Here is a 16,937-nt window from a genome sequence, read left to right as displayed (position 1 = left end):
CCTCAGACCCAACAGGGCTTCCAGCTGGGAGCAATTCATTCCCTTTTGGGGATTGTGGCAAGGAGATGTCAACACACCCGGCTTCTCCTCAATGGGCTCAACAGGAAAGCCAGGGAGTGGAAGTGTGTAAGACTCAGGCCAGCCAGATGCCAGTGTCATGGACAGGGCCTTGAAAAAAGCATGTGGGGGAGAACTGGCACCTCAGCCATCCGCAGAGAGGGCCAAGTCCACTTTAAATTGTGCTGTGGAATTCCTTGCGCAATGCCAGGCTGTTCCTGGTGGATTCGTTTAATTAAAACCCCACCAGATCCAATCTGTTAGAAGTTCTGGGCTCACAGATGCCCTGTCCAGCTGGTCATGAGGACGCAGACAGGCCACAGGCCTGGGCCATGGCAACTGGCTTAGTGGCTAGCTTAAAACAGGCCCCACTGGCCCCAGTCAGGGCCTTGCCCAGGACCCCCAGGATCACTGGCTGGTGATGTGCCACTGCCCCCCTTAGGCCTCACTCTCTGCTTATCCCCTGTGTCTCCATTCTGTTCAAACCTCAGGCTCATCTCTGATGCCTCCCTCTCCCTAAGTCATTCATTCAACAGAAATTGATGAAGCAGCAGCTCCGTGCCAAGCCTCCTTCCAGGTGTGGGGGATTGACTAGCAAACAGAAGAGACGAGAACCCCTGTCCTCATGAGGCTGACGGTTTCACCCAAGAATGCAGGCCATCTCGCACACCATGCATCCACTCACCTCCCCTCACCCCTTCCTCTCCTCTCCCTTCTCAGCCCCTCGTCCCTACCTCCTCCTCTCAGCCCGAACTCTTGGATCCTCTGCTTTGCTCTAGCTCAGGCCTGAGCACTTGACAACTAGACCATGCAGAGGCCCCCAGTGGAGCCTCCTGCCTCCATCTCCCACAGCCACCCCCCACCCAGGGATGCCAGGCGTTCAGCTCAATCTCTCTCTTAGCACAGCCCTCCCCTCCTCAAGAGCCATATGTGGCTCCTCATTGCCTTAACATGAAGACTTCGTTCCTGAACCCACCCTTCAAAGCTCCTCAAATGTCGGCCCCTTCCCACCTTGCCAATCTTCACTTTTCAACTGTACTTCCTTCTCCAAGAACACCAAAAGCATTTGTGATGTTGTTAGGTTTCTAATATTCAACATTTTCTACTTACAAAAGTAATAGTTTTTTGTAGTATAGAATTTATAAGAAGAAAATTAAAATTAATCATGAGCCCATTATTCCCGGAGAAGCCATGTGAGCTTTAGAATATTTCCTTACAGCTGTATATGTGTGTGTACACACACAAAATGTATATGTGTATATACATTATTTTTTTGGAACAGGTCTCCCTCTGTCACCCAGGCTGGAGTGTAGTGGTGCAATCACAGCTCACTGCAGCCTCGACCTCCCAGGCTCAAGTGATCCTCCCACCTCAGCGTCTCCAGTAGCTGGGACTACACCTGCATGCCACCATGCCTAGCTAATTTTTTTGTTTTTTTCTATGCATGAGTCTCACTGTGTTGCCCAGGTTGGTCTTGAATTCCCAGGCTCAAGCAATCCTCCCGCCTGAGCCTCCCCAAATGGTGGGTTTACAGGCAAGAACGGTGTGCCCAGCCACATCTTTCATATTTTCATGTCAGCATGGGATCCCACAGTATAGAAAGCGTTGTCTCCTACTCTTGTAACTTAACATGATGTGGTAGTTTTCTACGTAATCAGGAGACTTCTCAACAATGGCACTTTAATGGCTGCACAGTATTCCACCACATAAATACACCTTAATATGTTTAACCACCTATTGGTGGACATTTGGATTGTTTACAATTTTTCACAATGAAAATGCTGCTATAAACATCCTTGTTCATAAATCTTTGTTCTGATCTCTGGTTATTTTCCGAGCAGAGATTCCTAGAAGTGGCACTGCAGGGCCACCGGGCAGACACAGTTCTAAGGTTCTTGATGTGTATCATGCAGCTGCCTTTCTGAGAGAGTCTGCCAGCCCCCACCCATCCCCATTTGGGAGCACACCCACCAGTCCTACGCAGGTGTATTTTCTCTGGCCTTAACACATCGTGTGTCATCCTAACACTGTATCCTTGCCTCAGTAGCTCCACTCATCAGAACCCTGCGTTTCCCATCTACCCTTCAGAGCTCAGAGCAAATGTCACTTCCTCCATGAAGCCCTCCCTGATACCCCAACTAAAGTTCCCTATCTCCAGCACTCCTTCAGCCTCTATCTTAAATCCCTCCTAAAATATTCCCCACTTTTGCCATGCATTTTAATAATTTGTGTAATAATAACCTCTGCTTTATGTGGGGCACTGAAGTTTTCAAAGTGCTTCCACTGAGAGGTTTCATTTGATTCAATAACAAATGGAAAGTGTTTTGAGGTCAGGGATCTCATCAATAGAACATCTAGGTCTATTTCTCCTGGCCACATCACCAGCTCAAGTCCAGCACAACCTCAGGCTAGCCCTTGTATAACAGAAGTGTTTAAGCAGCCTTTGTTATTCCTTGGCCTATGAGAACAGACTTCAGGATGCTCCTGTCTGCAGCATGGGGCAGTAAAAGACAACATGAGGGCCCTGGATCCCAGTCCCAGCTGTGTCACTGAGCTGCTGTGACCTCGGGCTAGTCCCTGCACCTCTCTTAGCTTCAGTTTACCCATTTATAAAATGAGTGGAGGCCGGGTGTAGTGGCTCACACCTGTAATCCCAGCACTTTGGGAGGCCGAGGGGAGGTGTGAATTACGAGGTCAGGAGTTCAATATAGTGAAACCCTGCCTCTACTAAAAATGCAAAAATTAGCTGGGCATGGTGGCGCACACCTGTAGTCCCAGCTACTCAGAGGCTGAGGCAGAAGAATCGCTTGAACCCGGGAGGCAGAGGTTGCCGTGAGCCAAGATCACGCCACTGCACTCCAGACTGGGCGACAGAGTGAGATTCCGTCTCAAAAAAATAAAATAAAAAGTGGGTTGAACTATGTAAGTTGTCACACCAGGACTGATCGCTCCTAAGGTCCCTATCCCCAGGCACCCAGAGCAGCCCTGGGATGCCTCTGAGGGCCCCTGCACAAAGCCGGCCTCTGGGATGGGCCAGAGGGAGCTGGCCAGGGAGGCAGGCCTGGCTCTAGGCCAGGCTGTGTCTGCAAACACTGACCTTGGCTGCTGCAGGGATTTTCCATGACACCAGCACCCTCCCTCTGAGCTCCCCGGCCTCGCACATAGGCCTGGGGAGGGTGGGGGAGGGGCCTTTGAGGATTTGTCCTATATCAGAGGCTCCCAAATCAGGGAGCCTGCAACTAGGGCCACCTATGGATGGGAGGCAGATCAAGGTGAGAGAAGAGAGAGCAGTGGGCCCAGGAGTGGGGAGTCTGGGAGAAAGGATGGGTCAGGGAGATAAACTGCTGGGGGTAGTTGGGAGAAGAGCTGGGAGAGGAGATGGGACGATGGGAAGAGAGGCCTCAGGAAGGGGCAGAGCAGGAGAAGCAGATGGGTGCTCTGCTTCAGAGCTGTTCTTCCCAGGAGTTCTGGCCTGAAGGGAAACAAACTCCAGACCCTGTTCTGTACACTGGCCCTACCCCCACTCCAGCTCATGAAACCCTGTGGTTCCCAGGCCTAACTAGGGGCTTGGCCAGGCCCAGAGCAGGGGGATTTCTTCTAAGCCTTGCAGCTGACCTCATTTTGAAGCGGCTAGGGTCCACAGTGAGGGCAGGAGTGATGAGTCACCCGAAGCCCTCCTGCCAAGGGCCACCTCCCGTCCTCATCCTGGGTGTCTAAGGGGTAGTTTCTCATCACCATCCCAGACCTCAAAGTCCTTCAGAAATGGGGCCTCTGGGTTCTGCAGCCCTTGCTGGGCAGCTGCCCCCACCCTAGCCTGTGCTGGACACTGAGAGGACAAGCCAGCCTTGCAGGACTCCTCTGTAGACCTCAGTGCCCAAATACGGAGTGGGGGACGAAAGGGGCCCCTCCAGTGCCCAGAGAAGGTTCCCAGAAGGTTCTTGGGAAAGGCAGTGTCTGAGCTGCATCTCACAGGATGAAGGAGAGCACCTGCGCCCTCCTCCCATCTCCACCAAGCTGCAGCGCCTCCCTCCTCCCTCCTCTCTCCTCCCCCAGGACCTGGGCACACAGCAGAGGCTCCTTCTGCCTCATCTCCTTTAACACACCAGTTAGGCAACTTGGAGCCTGCAGTTCCACTTCCTGGCTCCACACTGCTGCCATCCCCACACCGAGGGGTGGCTCCCTGTCTGTGCCTCAGGCCCCTGAAGGGCTGGTTCCTCCTGGGCCCTCCCCTAGGTGCCCTCTGAGCCCAGCTGCCCTCTGCCATCCAGCAGGGGAGCCCGGCCTTCCTCAGGGGCCTCCCTGTTTCTTGCAGCCCCCAGAGCTGCCTCTATCTCCACCAAGCCCACATCCTCTCTGGCGGCCACACCAGGCCCAAGACACACTGAGGTCACCCATGCACCCATGCACTTCAGCATCAGCCCAGAGTTCATGGCCTTTGGGCTCCTCAGGCCACAGGTCCCTCATCCATCTTCCCTCAGGACAAACATTAGCCCAGCCATTGCCTATTTACATTAGATAACTAGGTCAGCCTGGAGACAGGCACAGCTGGCATTGCCAAGGGCTGTAGTTTCTAATCTACAGAAGGGCTGGGCCACCCAGAGAAGGAGATCAAAGAATCATAACATCAGAGACCTGGGGGAAGGACCTTAGAGGTTCCTGATGCTGCATGGGAGCAATTCGCAAACGGTGCTCCCAGGAACACTTGCTTGGTGATGTGTGCTATGAGAAAAGTGCCCTATGGTCAAGGAAGCGGGAAGACAGGCACCTTTTCCTGACCGTGAATGACCTTGCACGTGAACACATGCATAGCCCTAAGAAAGCCTATGCTCAAATCAAATGACAGTGACTCCTGTTAAATTCAGCATTTTTCCAGTTTAATTGAACCAAGCAGCTCTTCTCATCCAACAGTTGTTAACATTCCATGGAGCTGGCATTTCAGAAAAACAACTTGAGTCAACACTGATCACAGAATGTTGGCACTGAAGGGAACTTTAAAGATGATCGAATCTTGGTGCTCCCCAAAATATTCATATTAACAATTAATGTTTATTGATCTCCTAAGCACCTTAAGTCTAATTACTCAATCAAGTCCCCACACCAAGTCTATGAAGTGAGTACTTCCTTATTGCCATTTTACAGATGAGAAAACTGAGGTACGGTGGATTAAGCAATGTGGCCAAGGATAAAGTTGTTTGGCTTCAGAGTCTGTGATCTTCCCTACTCCCCTAAACTGCAGAGATCCTCTCCCTGTGGTTCAGTATTTCAAACATATAATAACTTAACTCCATCTCAAAGATTCTCTCAGGCTAATCAGACGTTCTGACTGGCAGATGTGTTCTTAATTAATTTTCATGGAGAAAGAAATTAATTATGACCCTAACAATGATTATTCAGTGCCTCCTCTAGAGAGTATCCACACTGCACTGATCACCACGTCAAACTGCAGAAATAAAATCTTTCAAAATTTTGACTCTATGAATGGGTGAGTAAACAGTGAAAATAATAAAAGGTAGTGGGAAAAGGTGGGAGCCTCATCTCTTGCCCCATCTTCGATGTCACAGATGAGGAAACCTGAGGCCCAGAAGGAACTTGCCAAGACACAAAGCTGTCTTTGAACAGGGTCAGGTCAGACCCCAGGTCTCCTGACTCCTAGCCCCATGCTCTTTCCTCCGCCCAAGGCTGTGGCCAGCTAGGCCAGGGGTAGGAGGTCAGGCTAGCAGGCTAGCAGGCATAGGAGGCCAGTGGGGAACAAGCAGCCAAGCCCAGTCCAGCCAAAGCCATGACCAAGGGCCCAGAGTGGCTGCTTATGCTTCCACTAGAAGGAAATAAACTACATGGAGAGAAAGACCAGTAAAAGGGAAGGCCAGACCCAACCCCACTCCTACACCCCCATCCCCACCCCACATCACCCTGGAAGACAGCTTCAGCCAGCTTCTGACCTCCTTGGTGATTCTGGGAGGAAAACAGAGGAACTGAGGTGGTCCAGGGTTTGCATCCGATCTCTCAGTTTTCCTGCTATCCTAAAATATTTACACTAATAATTAATTTTTATGTCTAGCCACCTGGCTTCCTTAGGTGGATTCTGTGCCTCCAGCCAGGTTCCCAGGCTCATGTCTGAGCTGAGTTGCTCCCAAATAGGAGCTGCAGGACCATGGTCGAATGAAAAGGCATAATTGTGGTCATACCTGAGCCAGGGCGGTGGACAGAGCATTGGTTTTGGAACCAAGTATCCTGGTTGTAGTCCTGGTTCTGCCATTCACAAGCTTTGTGACCTTGAACAGATTGCTTTCCTTCTCTGGGCCTCCATTTCCTCATCTGTGCAAAGACTGGACCAAATGATGGATAAGGGTATTTCTGGCTCTAAGAATCTTTAAACCTATGCTGGATTCAGGGAAGGGAGGCTGGGAGAGGAGGTGTAGACAGTCCCAGTCATTTTCTGAGAGGCAGTGGCTGGAGTCTCCTCGCCGGAACACATGCTCTGGCTGATGAGTCCAGCAGGTACTGCAAGAGAGTCCTCAGAGAGTCAGCCGCCGAGAAGCCTCTGTGTGCATGGATGCCACGTAAGGACAGATGCAGCCCTCACCCAGAGACTCAAAGGGCAGGACAGAGAAGAGAAGATAGAGAACATCTTTTGCCCCCTGCCTTGTAAAGCCAAGTCCGACATGGGCAAGGACCAGGCAGGCAGCAGGCCTCTTGGCAGCCAGATGGGTCTTGCCAAACTCCCACTTACTTCCCAGAAGCTCCAGGGTCCCCTGGGAGTGGCTCCACCCAGCTGGCACCCCTCCGAGTTGGGCACCCACGTCAGCAGGTCCTCACACTCCCTTGTCCTTTCACCCAGTGACAATAGGACAGGAGATGGGTGGGGGGGAGGGCACCTTAGGCCCGATACTTGGAGAAATGTCTGTCTGCCTGAGCATGGCCTTTCTGTTCCCACCTCTGCTGCATCCAGCACAGGGCAATGCCTGAGGCCGATGCCCAAGTGAAATGCTCTCCTCCCAAGGCCTCCCTGCCTGATCGCCCTTTCTGGGTGATGCATTGGCTCCCGTGTACCGGAATGAATGCTGAGTCAGAAAGGCTCAGTGGCCTTGGCCAACCCACAAGGCCTCTCTGGACTTCCTGACCCCAACTGTAATATAGAGACAGTCATAATAGTGATCTTGTAAGAAGTTTTTGAGAATTAAGTTAAAAATACATCTGAAGGGTAAGAACTTATTCTTGCCGGGCATGGTGGCTCACTTTGGGAGGCCAAGGCGGGCAGATCACGAGGTCAGGAGATCGAGACCATCCCAGCTAACATGGTGGAACCCTGTCTCTACTAAAAATATAAAAAATTAGCTGGGTGTGGTGGCGCGTGCCTGTAGGCCCAGCTACTTGGGAGGCTGAGGCAGGAGAATTGCTTGAACTCGGGAGGCGGAGGTTGCAGTGAGCCAAGATCACACCATTGCACTCCAGCCTGGGCAAAGCAAGACTTCATCCAAAAACAAAAAAAAAAAAAACAACAAAAAAACACACCCTTATTCTTAAGCCTCAGCCTGCAGTAGGAAGTGAGATTGAGCCCTTCAAAGAGGAGGCACATCTAGGCCATGGCTGCCCCAGAGAGGACAGTGGCTGTGGTGGGGCATGAGGCTCTGCCTGGGATAAGAGCCTCTGGTTAAGCCTGGGAAGGGGTTGTCATTTGCAGCTGAAGCTAGGTCCTTGCGGGCTGGGGTAGGAGAGGTGGAAGAGGGCCACGAGGCAGTGTGGGAAGCACTGTGTAGCAGGGGCTGGTTTGGCTGGGTGTAGGGTGAGGACAGGTCTCTGGGGTGGCTGCAGGGTACAACAAGAGAAGGGCAAGGAAGGGATGTGTGGCTGCTTGATGCGGTGGGGGCAGGGGGGGGGTTGTGAGCACAGTCACGGTGAGCAGTGAGGCTGCCAGATAGGCGGGCACTGGCTTTTCCTAAGAGACATTGGGCCCCGGGAAGCCACAGGCTATGACAAACACGGGACAAGGGAGCAGTGGTGGCGGAGAGGGGGTGAGGGCCCCTGGCAGTGGTACGTGGCTGCCTGACCCCACGGAGATGGCCCTATCCCAAGGCCCACACTCTCAGGTCACCCTTCCCCTGTGAGATCCCACCACCACTGCTTCCATCTCACAAGCCACAGTTTCCAAAGAACTCTCACGCCCAGTCTCTTCTGTGCTCCTGCAGACAGCTCTCATGGGCAGCAAGGGTGGGAATTAATAGCTCTAGCTCAAACCTGCAGAGTGCAGGCGAGGCAAGTAAGCCCAGAGAGGGCTAGGGATTTGCCCAAGGTCACACAGCTATCACGTGGTCAAGCTGGGGCTGTGTCCACACTCCCTACTCCCTGTTGAGCCCCATCCATGGTGCCATGCCCTCCCCCCTCCACCAAGTAGTGCTGGCCTGGGGGACAGGGAAGGACCGGGTGAGAAGCAGCTCTGGCTCAGGGCCTGCCCAGCTGTCGAGGTGAGTTGTGGTCTGGCTGCCATGGCCGAGCTGGCGGGCACAATCTGTTCTCACCCTGCTGGGGCGCAGACATCCCAAGCACGGCGGCTCAACAGCTCAGCTGTCCGGGTCACTGGCAAACAGTGACACAGTCACTGGCCCGACGCTGTTGAGGCGGGCAGGGGAGCCGGTTCTAAGGGCAGCCCAAGCAGCTGTCCCCAGAGCTCCCTGAGCTTTAAGATCCGAATGGCCCTGGGTTGACAGAGGTGCCAGCTTTACTGGAACTGAGCTGCCCCCAAGCCTGGCTGCTCACTTGGAAACATCAGAGTAATCTGGCACTTCACTCATTATTAATCACAGGGAGCCATTATTGAGCACTTGATATGTACCAGGCTCTGGGCTAAGTGATACACACATCATCTTACTTATTCCTTCCCAAAGCTCTGTGAGGCAAGTGCATTATTAACCCATTTTACAGATGTAGAAACTAAGGCTCAGAGATCTCTCTCTCTCACAGACACACACACACACACAGAGAGAGAGAGAGAGAGAGAGAGAACGCACAAGTCCACAACAGAGTCACACATATCTTGCCCTGCAATTTAATCATCAAACGTATTCTGGGCCTCCATAGGTTGGCTGGCAATGTGGAAGTAGAGCTAGAGAGCAATGTGACAAGGCCCATCAGTGCCACCCCTTCCCCCGAGCTAGCGTTTGCCCTCTGTAGTTGGGGATCCTGGAGGACAAAAGGTGGTGGAAATATTGGCCCTGGAGTTAAAAGCTGAACATTTTCAGTGCCACTCAAATAAGGCAGAGATCACTTTTAGCTGTGAGTAATCCAGGAGGACTGCATGGAAGAAGAAACATTTGGTTAAGATTTCATAAGGCTTAGAAAGGAGGAAAATGTCAGCATTGTTTTATTATTGTGATTCTATTAATAAACCTAGTAAATATCTCAACAATGAAAGAAGCAGGCCAGCACCAGTAAATACACTTTACAAATGAAGAAACATGCTCAGAGAGGGGGAGTAATTTGCCCAAGGTCACACAGCCACTAGGGCCCTGTCACTAGGGATGACTTCCCATCCAGGGCCATTCTCCCTCCAGGTAGCCAGGTAGAATTCTCAACTTAGGCCTTTGGATGGCTGGTGCAGAGGGAAGCTTTGCCTCTGTCCTGATCCTGGCTCAGGGAAGGCCAGGGTGGAGGTGGGCCACAGAGAGGTTGTCTGGCTGATGATAGTAAGATATCTGGAAGGACAACCAGGGCTCCTGCTTTGCCAAGGGTTACGCCACCTCCTCATGAGGACAGAGGAAGCACAGAGGAAGACCCCAGGGCCTCTGACTGGAGGCTGATGAGGACCCTGGAGCACTCATTCATCCAGCTGTTGCAGGGAGGGGCAGGCAATCTCCTTTATCCCCTGGCACAGTGGGCCAGCTGCCCCCGGGAGACTGGAGGGCCCCTGTTGCCAACCAAACCCCCCATAAGCTTTGATTGGCAGTAGGGAAACCATCAAGAAGCCACCCTACCTCAGACTCCCTTCCTGTACACTGGATCACAGGATGTCAGAACCCATTCAGGGCAACCACCTCCCCTTGTAGTCAAGGAAACTGAGACATGGAAAGGACAAGGAGCATGCTGGCAGCCCAGGACACTGAGCTAGAATCCAGCTCTCCCAGCTGACCTATGCCATTACACTCTCCCTGTTCCTCTTGATGAGTTCTCAGTAGCACCAACGCCACTCCTTCTCCAGGCATACAAAACAGTCCAGTCATTGAGGTCAAACAGACTCAAGTTCAAACACGGGTTGCTCTGCTTCCAAGCCATGTGACCTTGGAGGTCACTTAGCCCTCCCTATCTCTTCCTTCCTACATACCTTCTGCAGGCGTTACAAGAGTACAGTAGAAAGCATGAGCAAGGGCCAAGCCCAGTGCATGGGGACAAGGAGCACCCATCATTGTGGGCCCAGACCCGCAGGGTGGCTAGGTGGCGGGGCAAGGAGGAGGGAGAGGAGAGTTTCTGGAAGGGCAGCTCCATAGCATGTGCTTTCTCTCCTCTGCCATGCCTTCCCTCAGGCTACGGGCACGCGGCGCCCAGCACAGATGGCGGCAAGGTGTTCTGCATGTTCTACGCGCTGCTGGGCATCCCGCTCACACTCGTCATGTTCCAGAGCCTGGGCGAGCGCATCAACACCTTGGTGAGGTACCTGCTGCACCGTGCCAAGAAGGGGCTGGGCATGCGGCGCGCCGACGTGTCCATGGCCAACATGGTGCTCATCGGCTTCTTCTCGTGCATCAGCACGCTGTGCATCGGCGCCGCCGCCTTCTCCCACTACGAGCACTGGACCTTCTTCCAGGCCTACTACTACTGCTTCATCACGCTCACCACCATCGGCTTCGGCGACTACGTGGCGCTGCAAAAGGACCAGGCCCTGCAGACGCAGCCGCAGTACGTGGCCTTCAGCTTCGTCTACATCCTCACGGGCCTCACGGTCATCGGCGCCTTCCTCAACCTAGTGGTGCTGCGCTTCATGACCATGAACGCCGAGGACGAGAAGCGCGACGCCGAGCACCGCGCGCTGCTCACGCGCAACGGGCAGGCGGGCTGTGGTGGCGGCGGCGGCGGCGGCGGCGGCGGCAGCGCGCACACCACGGATACCGCCTCGTCCATGGCGGCGGCGGGCAGCGGCGGCTTCCGCAACGTCTACGCGGAGGTGCTGCACTTCCAGTCCATGTGCTCGTGCCTGTGGTACAAGAGCCGCGAGAAGCTGCAGTACTCCATCCCCATGATCATCCCGCGGGACCTCTCCACGTCCGACACGTGCGTGGAGCAGAGCCACTCTTCGCCAGGAGGGGGCGGCCGCTACAGCGACACGCCCTCGCGACGCTGCCTGTGCAGCGGGGCGCCCCGCTCCGCCATCAGCTCGGTGTCTACGGGCCTGCACAGCCTGTCCACCTTCCGCGGCCTCATGAAGCGCAGGAGCTCGGTGTAACCGCCCTGAGGGGCCTGGAGCGCCTGGGGGTGCGAACGGGGGACCCCTGCCGGGCGGACCTGCTGCTGTCGGCCAGGAGACTGCCCCCGCCGCCTTCTGCCCAGTGGGACCCCCCACGACATCCCCTCACCACTCTCCCCCAGCGCCCCCATCTCCGACTGTGCCTGCTTGCACCAGCCGGCAGGAGGCCGGGCTCTGAGGACCCCTGGGTCCGAGCCCTGCAAATTCCGAGAAATGTGAAACTTGGTGAAGTCAGGGAGGGAAGACAGAAGCTGGGAGCCTCCCTTCCCTTTGAAAATCTAAGAAGCTCCCAGTCCTCAGAGACCCTGCTGGTACCCAGACCCCCACCTCCGGAGGGGACTTCATTCATGTTCCGTGTACGTTTGCATCTCTATTTATACCTCTGTCCTGCTAGGTCTCCCACCTTTCCTTGGTTCCAAAAGCCAGTGTGTCTTTGTCCAAGTCACCCCGTTCAGTCCCACTCCCCTACTCGGTCCCCAGCTGTGTCTCCCAGCCTCCCACTCCCTTCGTGTTGTTTTGCATGGCTTTGCAGTTATGGAGAAAGTGGAAACCCAGCAGTCCCTAAAGCTAGTCCCCAGAGAGCAGGACAGAAAGAAAGGACCGGCAGGCAGCAGGAGGGGTGAGCCAGGAGGCTTGCCAGTCTGCAGAATGGTCACACTGGAGGTTCAAGTTAACTGGCCTCCAGCCAGATTCTCATAGCAGGTCGGACTTCAGCCTTCCAGACACTGCCCTTAGAATCTGGAACAGAAAACTTCGCCATCCCCAGCCACTAATAATTACCAACTCTTACATTTGTGGAGTGATTTTTAGCCTCTGTGCTTGCCACTGATTCCTCTGAGTCTCACAACACCCTACTTAGGTCATGAAGGCAGGAGTTCTAACCCCCATTTTACAGATGAGAACACTGAGGCCTGGACAGGTGAAGTGACCAGATAGCAAAAGGCAAAGGGGTGGGGGGCTGCATGCAGTGGCTCACGCCTGTATTCCCAACACCTTTGGAGGCTGAGGTGGGAGAATTGCTTGAGCCCAAGAATTCAAGACCAGCCCGGGCAATATGGTGAAACCCCATCTCTACAAAAAAAATAAAAAATTAGCCAGGTGTGGTGGCACATGCCTGGGAGTCCCAGCTACTTGAGAGGCTGCAGTGAGCCCTGATCCACTGTACTCCAGCCTGGGTGACAGGTCAAGACCCTGTCTCAAAAAAAAAAGGCAAAGGGAGACAAGAGCCCAGCCTACTTGTTCCTAGCTGAGGTTTTCTTTCCTTCCAGCTTGGCCTGTTCTTGAAAGCAAAGTTCCTGCAGTGTACATCCTGGCATTGTGTGGCTAGCCAGGGCTTAAACCTGAATTAGAAGTCCCAGGGCAGAGGGGACTGCTGCAGCTCAGCCTCTTTTCTTGGCCAGGAGGCAATGGCTCTGAATGGGCCCCTGAGGCAGCACAGGGGCCTTTGTCACTGGGCTGCATGCTTACGAACAGTGCAGTTCACAGGACTGAGGTAACCAGGGCTGGATCCCATGGCAGAAGGGCCAAGATCTGGGGCTCTAGGACTTTGGAAATTGGGCAGAGCTGCAAAGAAAGCTGGCTGGCATATCCTATGGGACATCACCCCTGGCACCATTGTCGTTGTTGGTGCCTGTGTCCCAAGTACCTAATGATAAGCTGAGGCTGCAGCAGGAAACACCCTTCCCAGGTGGCAGGATTTGGACCAGAGGTGCCCTCTGCCCACCAACCCAGAAACCCAGATGGAATGCAGCTGCCGAAGGTGATGCCCAAGGTTCACTGTTGGGGCCCCACAGCTGGAGCTGGTACAGTGACCAGGACAGCATCAAGGGGTGGATGAGGGGCCTTTCCTTCCACAACACTGCCTTCCCATGCTGTTCCCCCTGCCAGCTCCTTAACACTGCCGACCAAGGCCAGCCCTGGCATTCAGGGAAGCTGGAAGGCAGCACCCACAGGGTTGCCAGCCGCAGGCCCCCCCTTCCCCAGCCATGTCCTCTAGTCTCTGGGGAACCTTGAGGGGAAGAAGTCTACCCAGCTTGTGAGTCCCATCTCGGTGTCAAGGAACTGGCTGCCCACGTGCCAGGAAAGCAGGGCCCAGGACCTCAGGTGCCCTGTATGTTTATGTTGGGGGTGGGAGGGCAGCACTGGCTGCCTCTGTCCTGTGTGTGACCCTGCCCTCGAAGGGTCCTGTCCTGTCAGTTCCGAGGGAGCCACAACCAAAGCTGCGGAGAAAAGGTGGGGAAGGGCACAGAAGGCCATGGGGCACAGCATGGCAGACTGTCCGGTCTCTGCTGGGTCTTTCCTAGGGACCTGGAAGGCCAGTGTTGCTTCCCCCTTACCCCCTTTCACTGCAGGCAGCCTCTCTGCTTCCCCAATGCCTTATGCCTGGGCATACTGCCACAGAATATGCAATATGTGTGGGTGACGTGCCCTCACGCCCACACCCCTACCCCAGGCAGCCCCTGGACTCCAAAGGCAGTGGCCGCCACAGCCTCCCTCAGCTCTTCCTGCCTATCTGTCTTCACACTGAGTATGGCACCTAATAAATGCTATCCACGGAGACCAGGCTCAGGCTCCAGCTGCCTCTGTCATCGTGTGCCCTTGCTGCTGCCAGGGAGGGGCCATCTCCCACCCACTTCCCTGCCGGGGTCTACAAACATACTTAGCTGCCGGGTGCTGTGGCTCACGCCTGAAATCCGAGCACTTTGGGAGGCCGAGGTGGGCGGATCATCTGAGGTCAGGAGTTCAAGACTAGCCTGGCCAACATGGTAAAACCCCATCTCTACAAAAAAACACAACAATTAGCTGAGCATGGTGGCCCATGTCTGTGATCCTGCTACTTGGCTACTCAGGATGCTGATGCACGAGAATCACTTGAACCCGGGAGGCGGGAGTTGCAGTGAGCTGAGATTGCACCACTTCACTCCAGACCGAGTGACAGAGTAAGACCCTGTCTAAAAGAATAATAATAATAAAATAAAATAACATACCTAGCTGACTCACCGTGGGCTCACTGGACCCTGCTCCAGGGGCCTTCGGGAGAAGCCTGGGGTGACACTGGCTTCCCTTTTGGGATTTCCCAGAAGATCCAGATATTCTTAATGTCCTGCTAGAACAGACTAAGAGAGTCTGTTCTACATTAGAAATCACCTGGTCCTGTTGTCCCCCCGTACATGAGTAACTGATACCCACAGAGAACAACTCACCTGCCCTGAGACACAGCAGTAAGTGGCAGACCTGGGCTAGGAACCAGAACTGGGACTCCTATTCCAGTGCTCCCCCTCCTCACACAGCCTGCAGAGTCCACCTGGACATACTGCAGCTGACAGTGGTGCCTCCCAGTCAGCCAGGAGCAAGGATGCCCTTCTCCTGCAGGAGGGGCCCCTGGCTGAGTGGCCTGATTGACTAAAACATGACTCTTTGAAAGAGAGTGCATCACAAGCACCTTTCTTTGGGGTATGTTATTCTCTGGGTCTAGAGGGACACCTCAGGCTTGGGACTGGGCCTCAGAGCCCAGACAGACCCTGAGAGCAGATCCACCTTGCCCATCTGGTGCCAGCTCCCCAGGTCAACTACAGTGACCCCCAAACTTCATCCACAGCACACAGCTCCATACCTATCTAGCTCCGTGCCTACCTATCTGTCGACCTTTCACAAAATCATACTTAGCAACCCTGCTACAGCCAATGACTCTAATACTTTCTATTCTATTTCATGTTATAAAATGCTAGTCACGACCCACTGAATTGATGTCTCTACCCACTAATGGTTTAATAACTGCAGATTGAAATATGCTGCAGAAATAAAGGGAGTTGGGGTAAGGAGACTTTCTCCCAGTCCCCACCCCTCGCCTTACCCACGTGGGTCAGTTGAAAGGTACAGAGAGGGATCCGTTGAGGGGGGTTCAGAGTTCAAAGAAAGAAATGATGGCACCTGCACTCCCTGCCCCCAGAGGCAGGACACAGCCAGCCCTCCTGTGACATTGCTCCTGGCAGCTCCTTGTTGGCCTGCAGCCCTCAGGGGGCTTCACTGCCATTGGCTCACCCACTCCTAAGGCCACCACTTCAAAATCTGCGACATACAGCCTTGGCCCACCTGCCTTTGTCTTTCTTAGAACCACTAAATGCAACAACAGCAGAAATAACTTGTTTCTGAGGTCGGCAGTGATCAGTTCAAGGTGACTCATTTTCTTAAGCAGTGCTTACAGGACATAAACGTGCTGACACTTGCCCTCCTTTCTTCATTGCTTGGGACAGAATTCACAAACAGACCTTGAAGGGGTCCCCTAAGGGGCTGCATTTATCCCAGTCTCCCTAGGGATGATCAGCATTGTGGCAGCTGGGCAGAGCAGTGAGGAACTGCACCCATGTCCCTGCTCACAGCTCCTAAGATCTCAGAACTGCCTGAGATTCCAGCGTGGGCTCTTTCTCTCCAGATGATGCCATCCCCACCCCCCTCATTGCTACACAGCATCTGAGGCATCCTGCACTAAAAGATATATGTACAGCAAAACAAAAATAGAAAACCAGCACAGCAGAGTGGAGGTGGGGTATAAATATACCCAGATCCCCGCTGATTTGGATACTCGGGGTGAGCATCAGATGGAAATAGAAGTTTCCGGGGGCCAAGAGAGAAAGAGGGATGTAACGACAATTCTTTCCAAAACGTGTCCCATGGTATGCCTCGTGGAAAAGGGGTTCGTTGGTCAAATGAATTTGAGAAAATTCTGTCAATATCACCCACTCATGGAGCTGTGCAAGGCATCTTAGCTTAATAAAGGTTATGAAAAGTCTCGCAGCAAAGCTGCTGTTTACCCCTGCTTAACCTGGCACCGCCCAAACTATTTCAGTACCAGAGCCTCTGTCTGCGTGACATCTCCCCACGTCCTGTATGTCACAGCACAGGCTTTGGGAAATGCTGATCTATCGAAACCTCACCGGTGAAGGGAGAAGCCTGATCCTTCCTCCTCGCCCCACACTAAATTATAAAAGAAGTTTAGCTTGCAAGTCCTTCTGTAAGTGAAGACCACAACAACATAAAATACATATGTTATTCTCAATTATGTGCCAGATTCAACCAAAGCTCAAAGCAGCCCGCTTGCTCAATATCAGGCAGTGAATTGATGGCAAAGCGGGGATTTGAACCCAGGCCAATGGCTTCGAGGCATATGCTCTGGCCCACCTGTTGTGTACTGTCCCATGATGGTCCACATCTTCAGCAAAGGTTTGGCAGAAGTTCAGAACTATTTACAATGTGGTCATTTCTTATTCAGAACCTCGGTGACAGAGAAAACTGTAGTCTAAAGATAGCATCCTTCAAAGATGACAGATTCTATTTGAGCTAAGAAATCCTATTCCGGCCAGGCCTGGTGGCTCAATGCTTGTAATCCCAGCATTTTGGGAGGCAAAGCAGGCAGATCACCTGAGGTCAG

The 16,937-nt window shown here is 53.5% G+C and overlaps 1 protein-coding gene across 1 annotated transcript in view; it reads left to right on the top strand.

The window, feature by feature from the left end:
• The window catches only part of KCNK3 (potassium two pore domain channel subfamily K member 3), a 45,048-nt gene extending 28,740 nt beyond the window's left edge, over positions 1 to 16,308 (top strand). The window contains exon 2 of the mRNA XM_017964485.4: positions 10,572 to 16,308. Within this exon, the coding sequence (XP_017819974.2) occupies positions 10,572 to 11,488 (917 nt within the window). The 3' untranslated portion in view covers positions 11,489 to 16,308. The remainder of the gene's footprint in view (positions 1 to 10,571) is intronic.
• Positions 16,309 to 16,937: the final 629 nt, after the last annotated feature.

The sequence above is a fragment of the Callithrix jacchus genome, chromosome 14 (assembly GCF_049354715.1).
Source record: "Callithrix jacchus isolate 240 chromosome 14, calJac240_pri, whole genome shotgun sequence".
NCBI lineage: Eukaryota > Metazoa > Chordata > Mammalia > Primates > Cebidae > Callithrix > Callithrix jacchus.
Note: the sequence above shows the minus strand (reverse complement) of the source record. Positions and strands in the feature narration are given on the sequence as shown.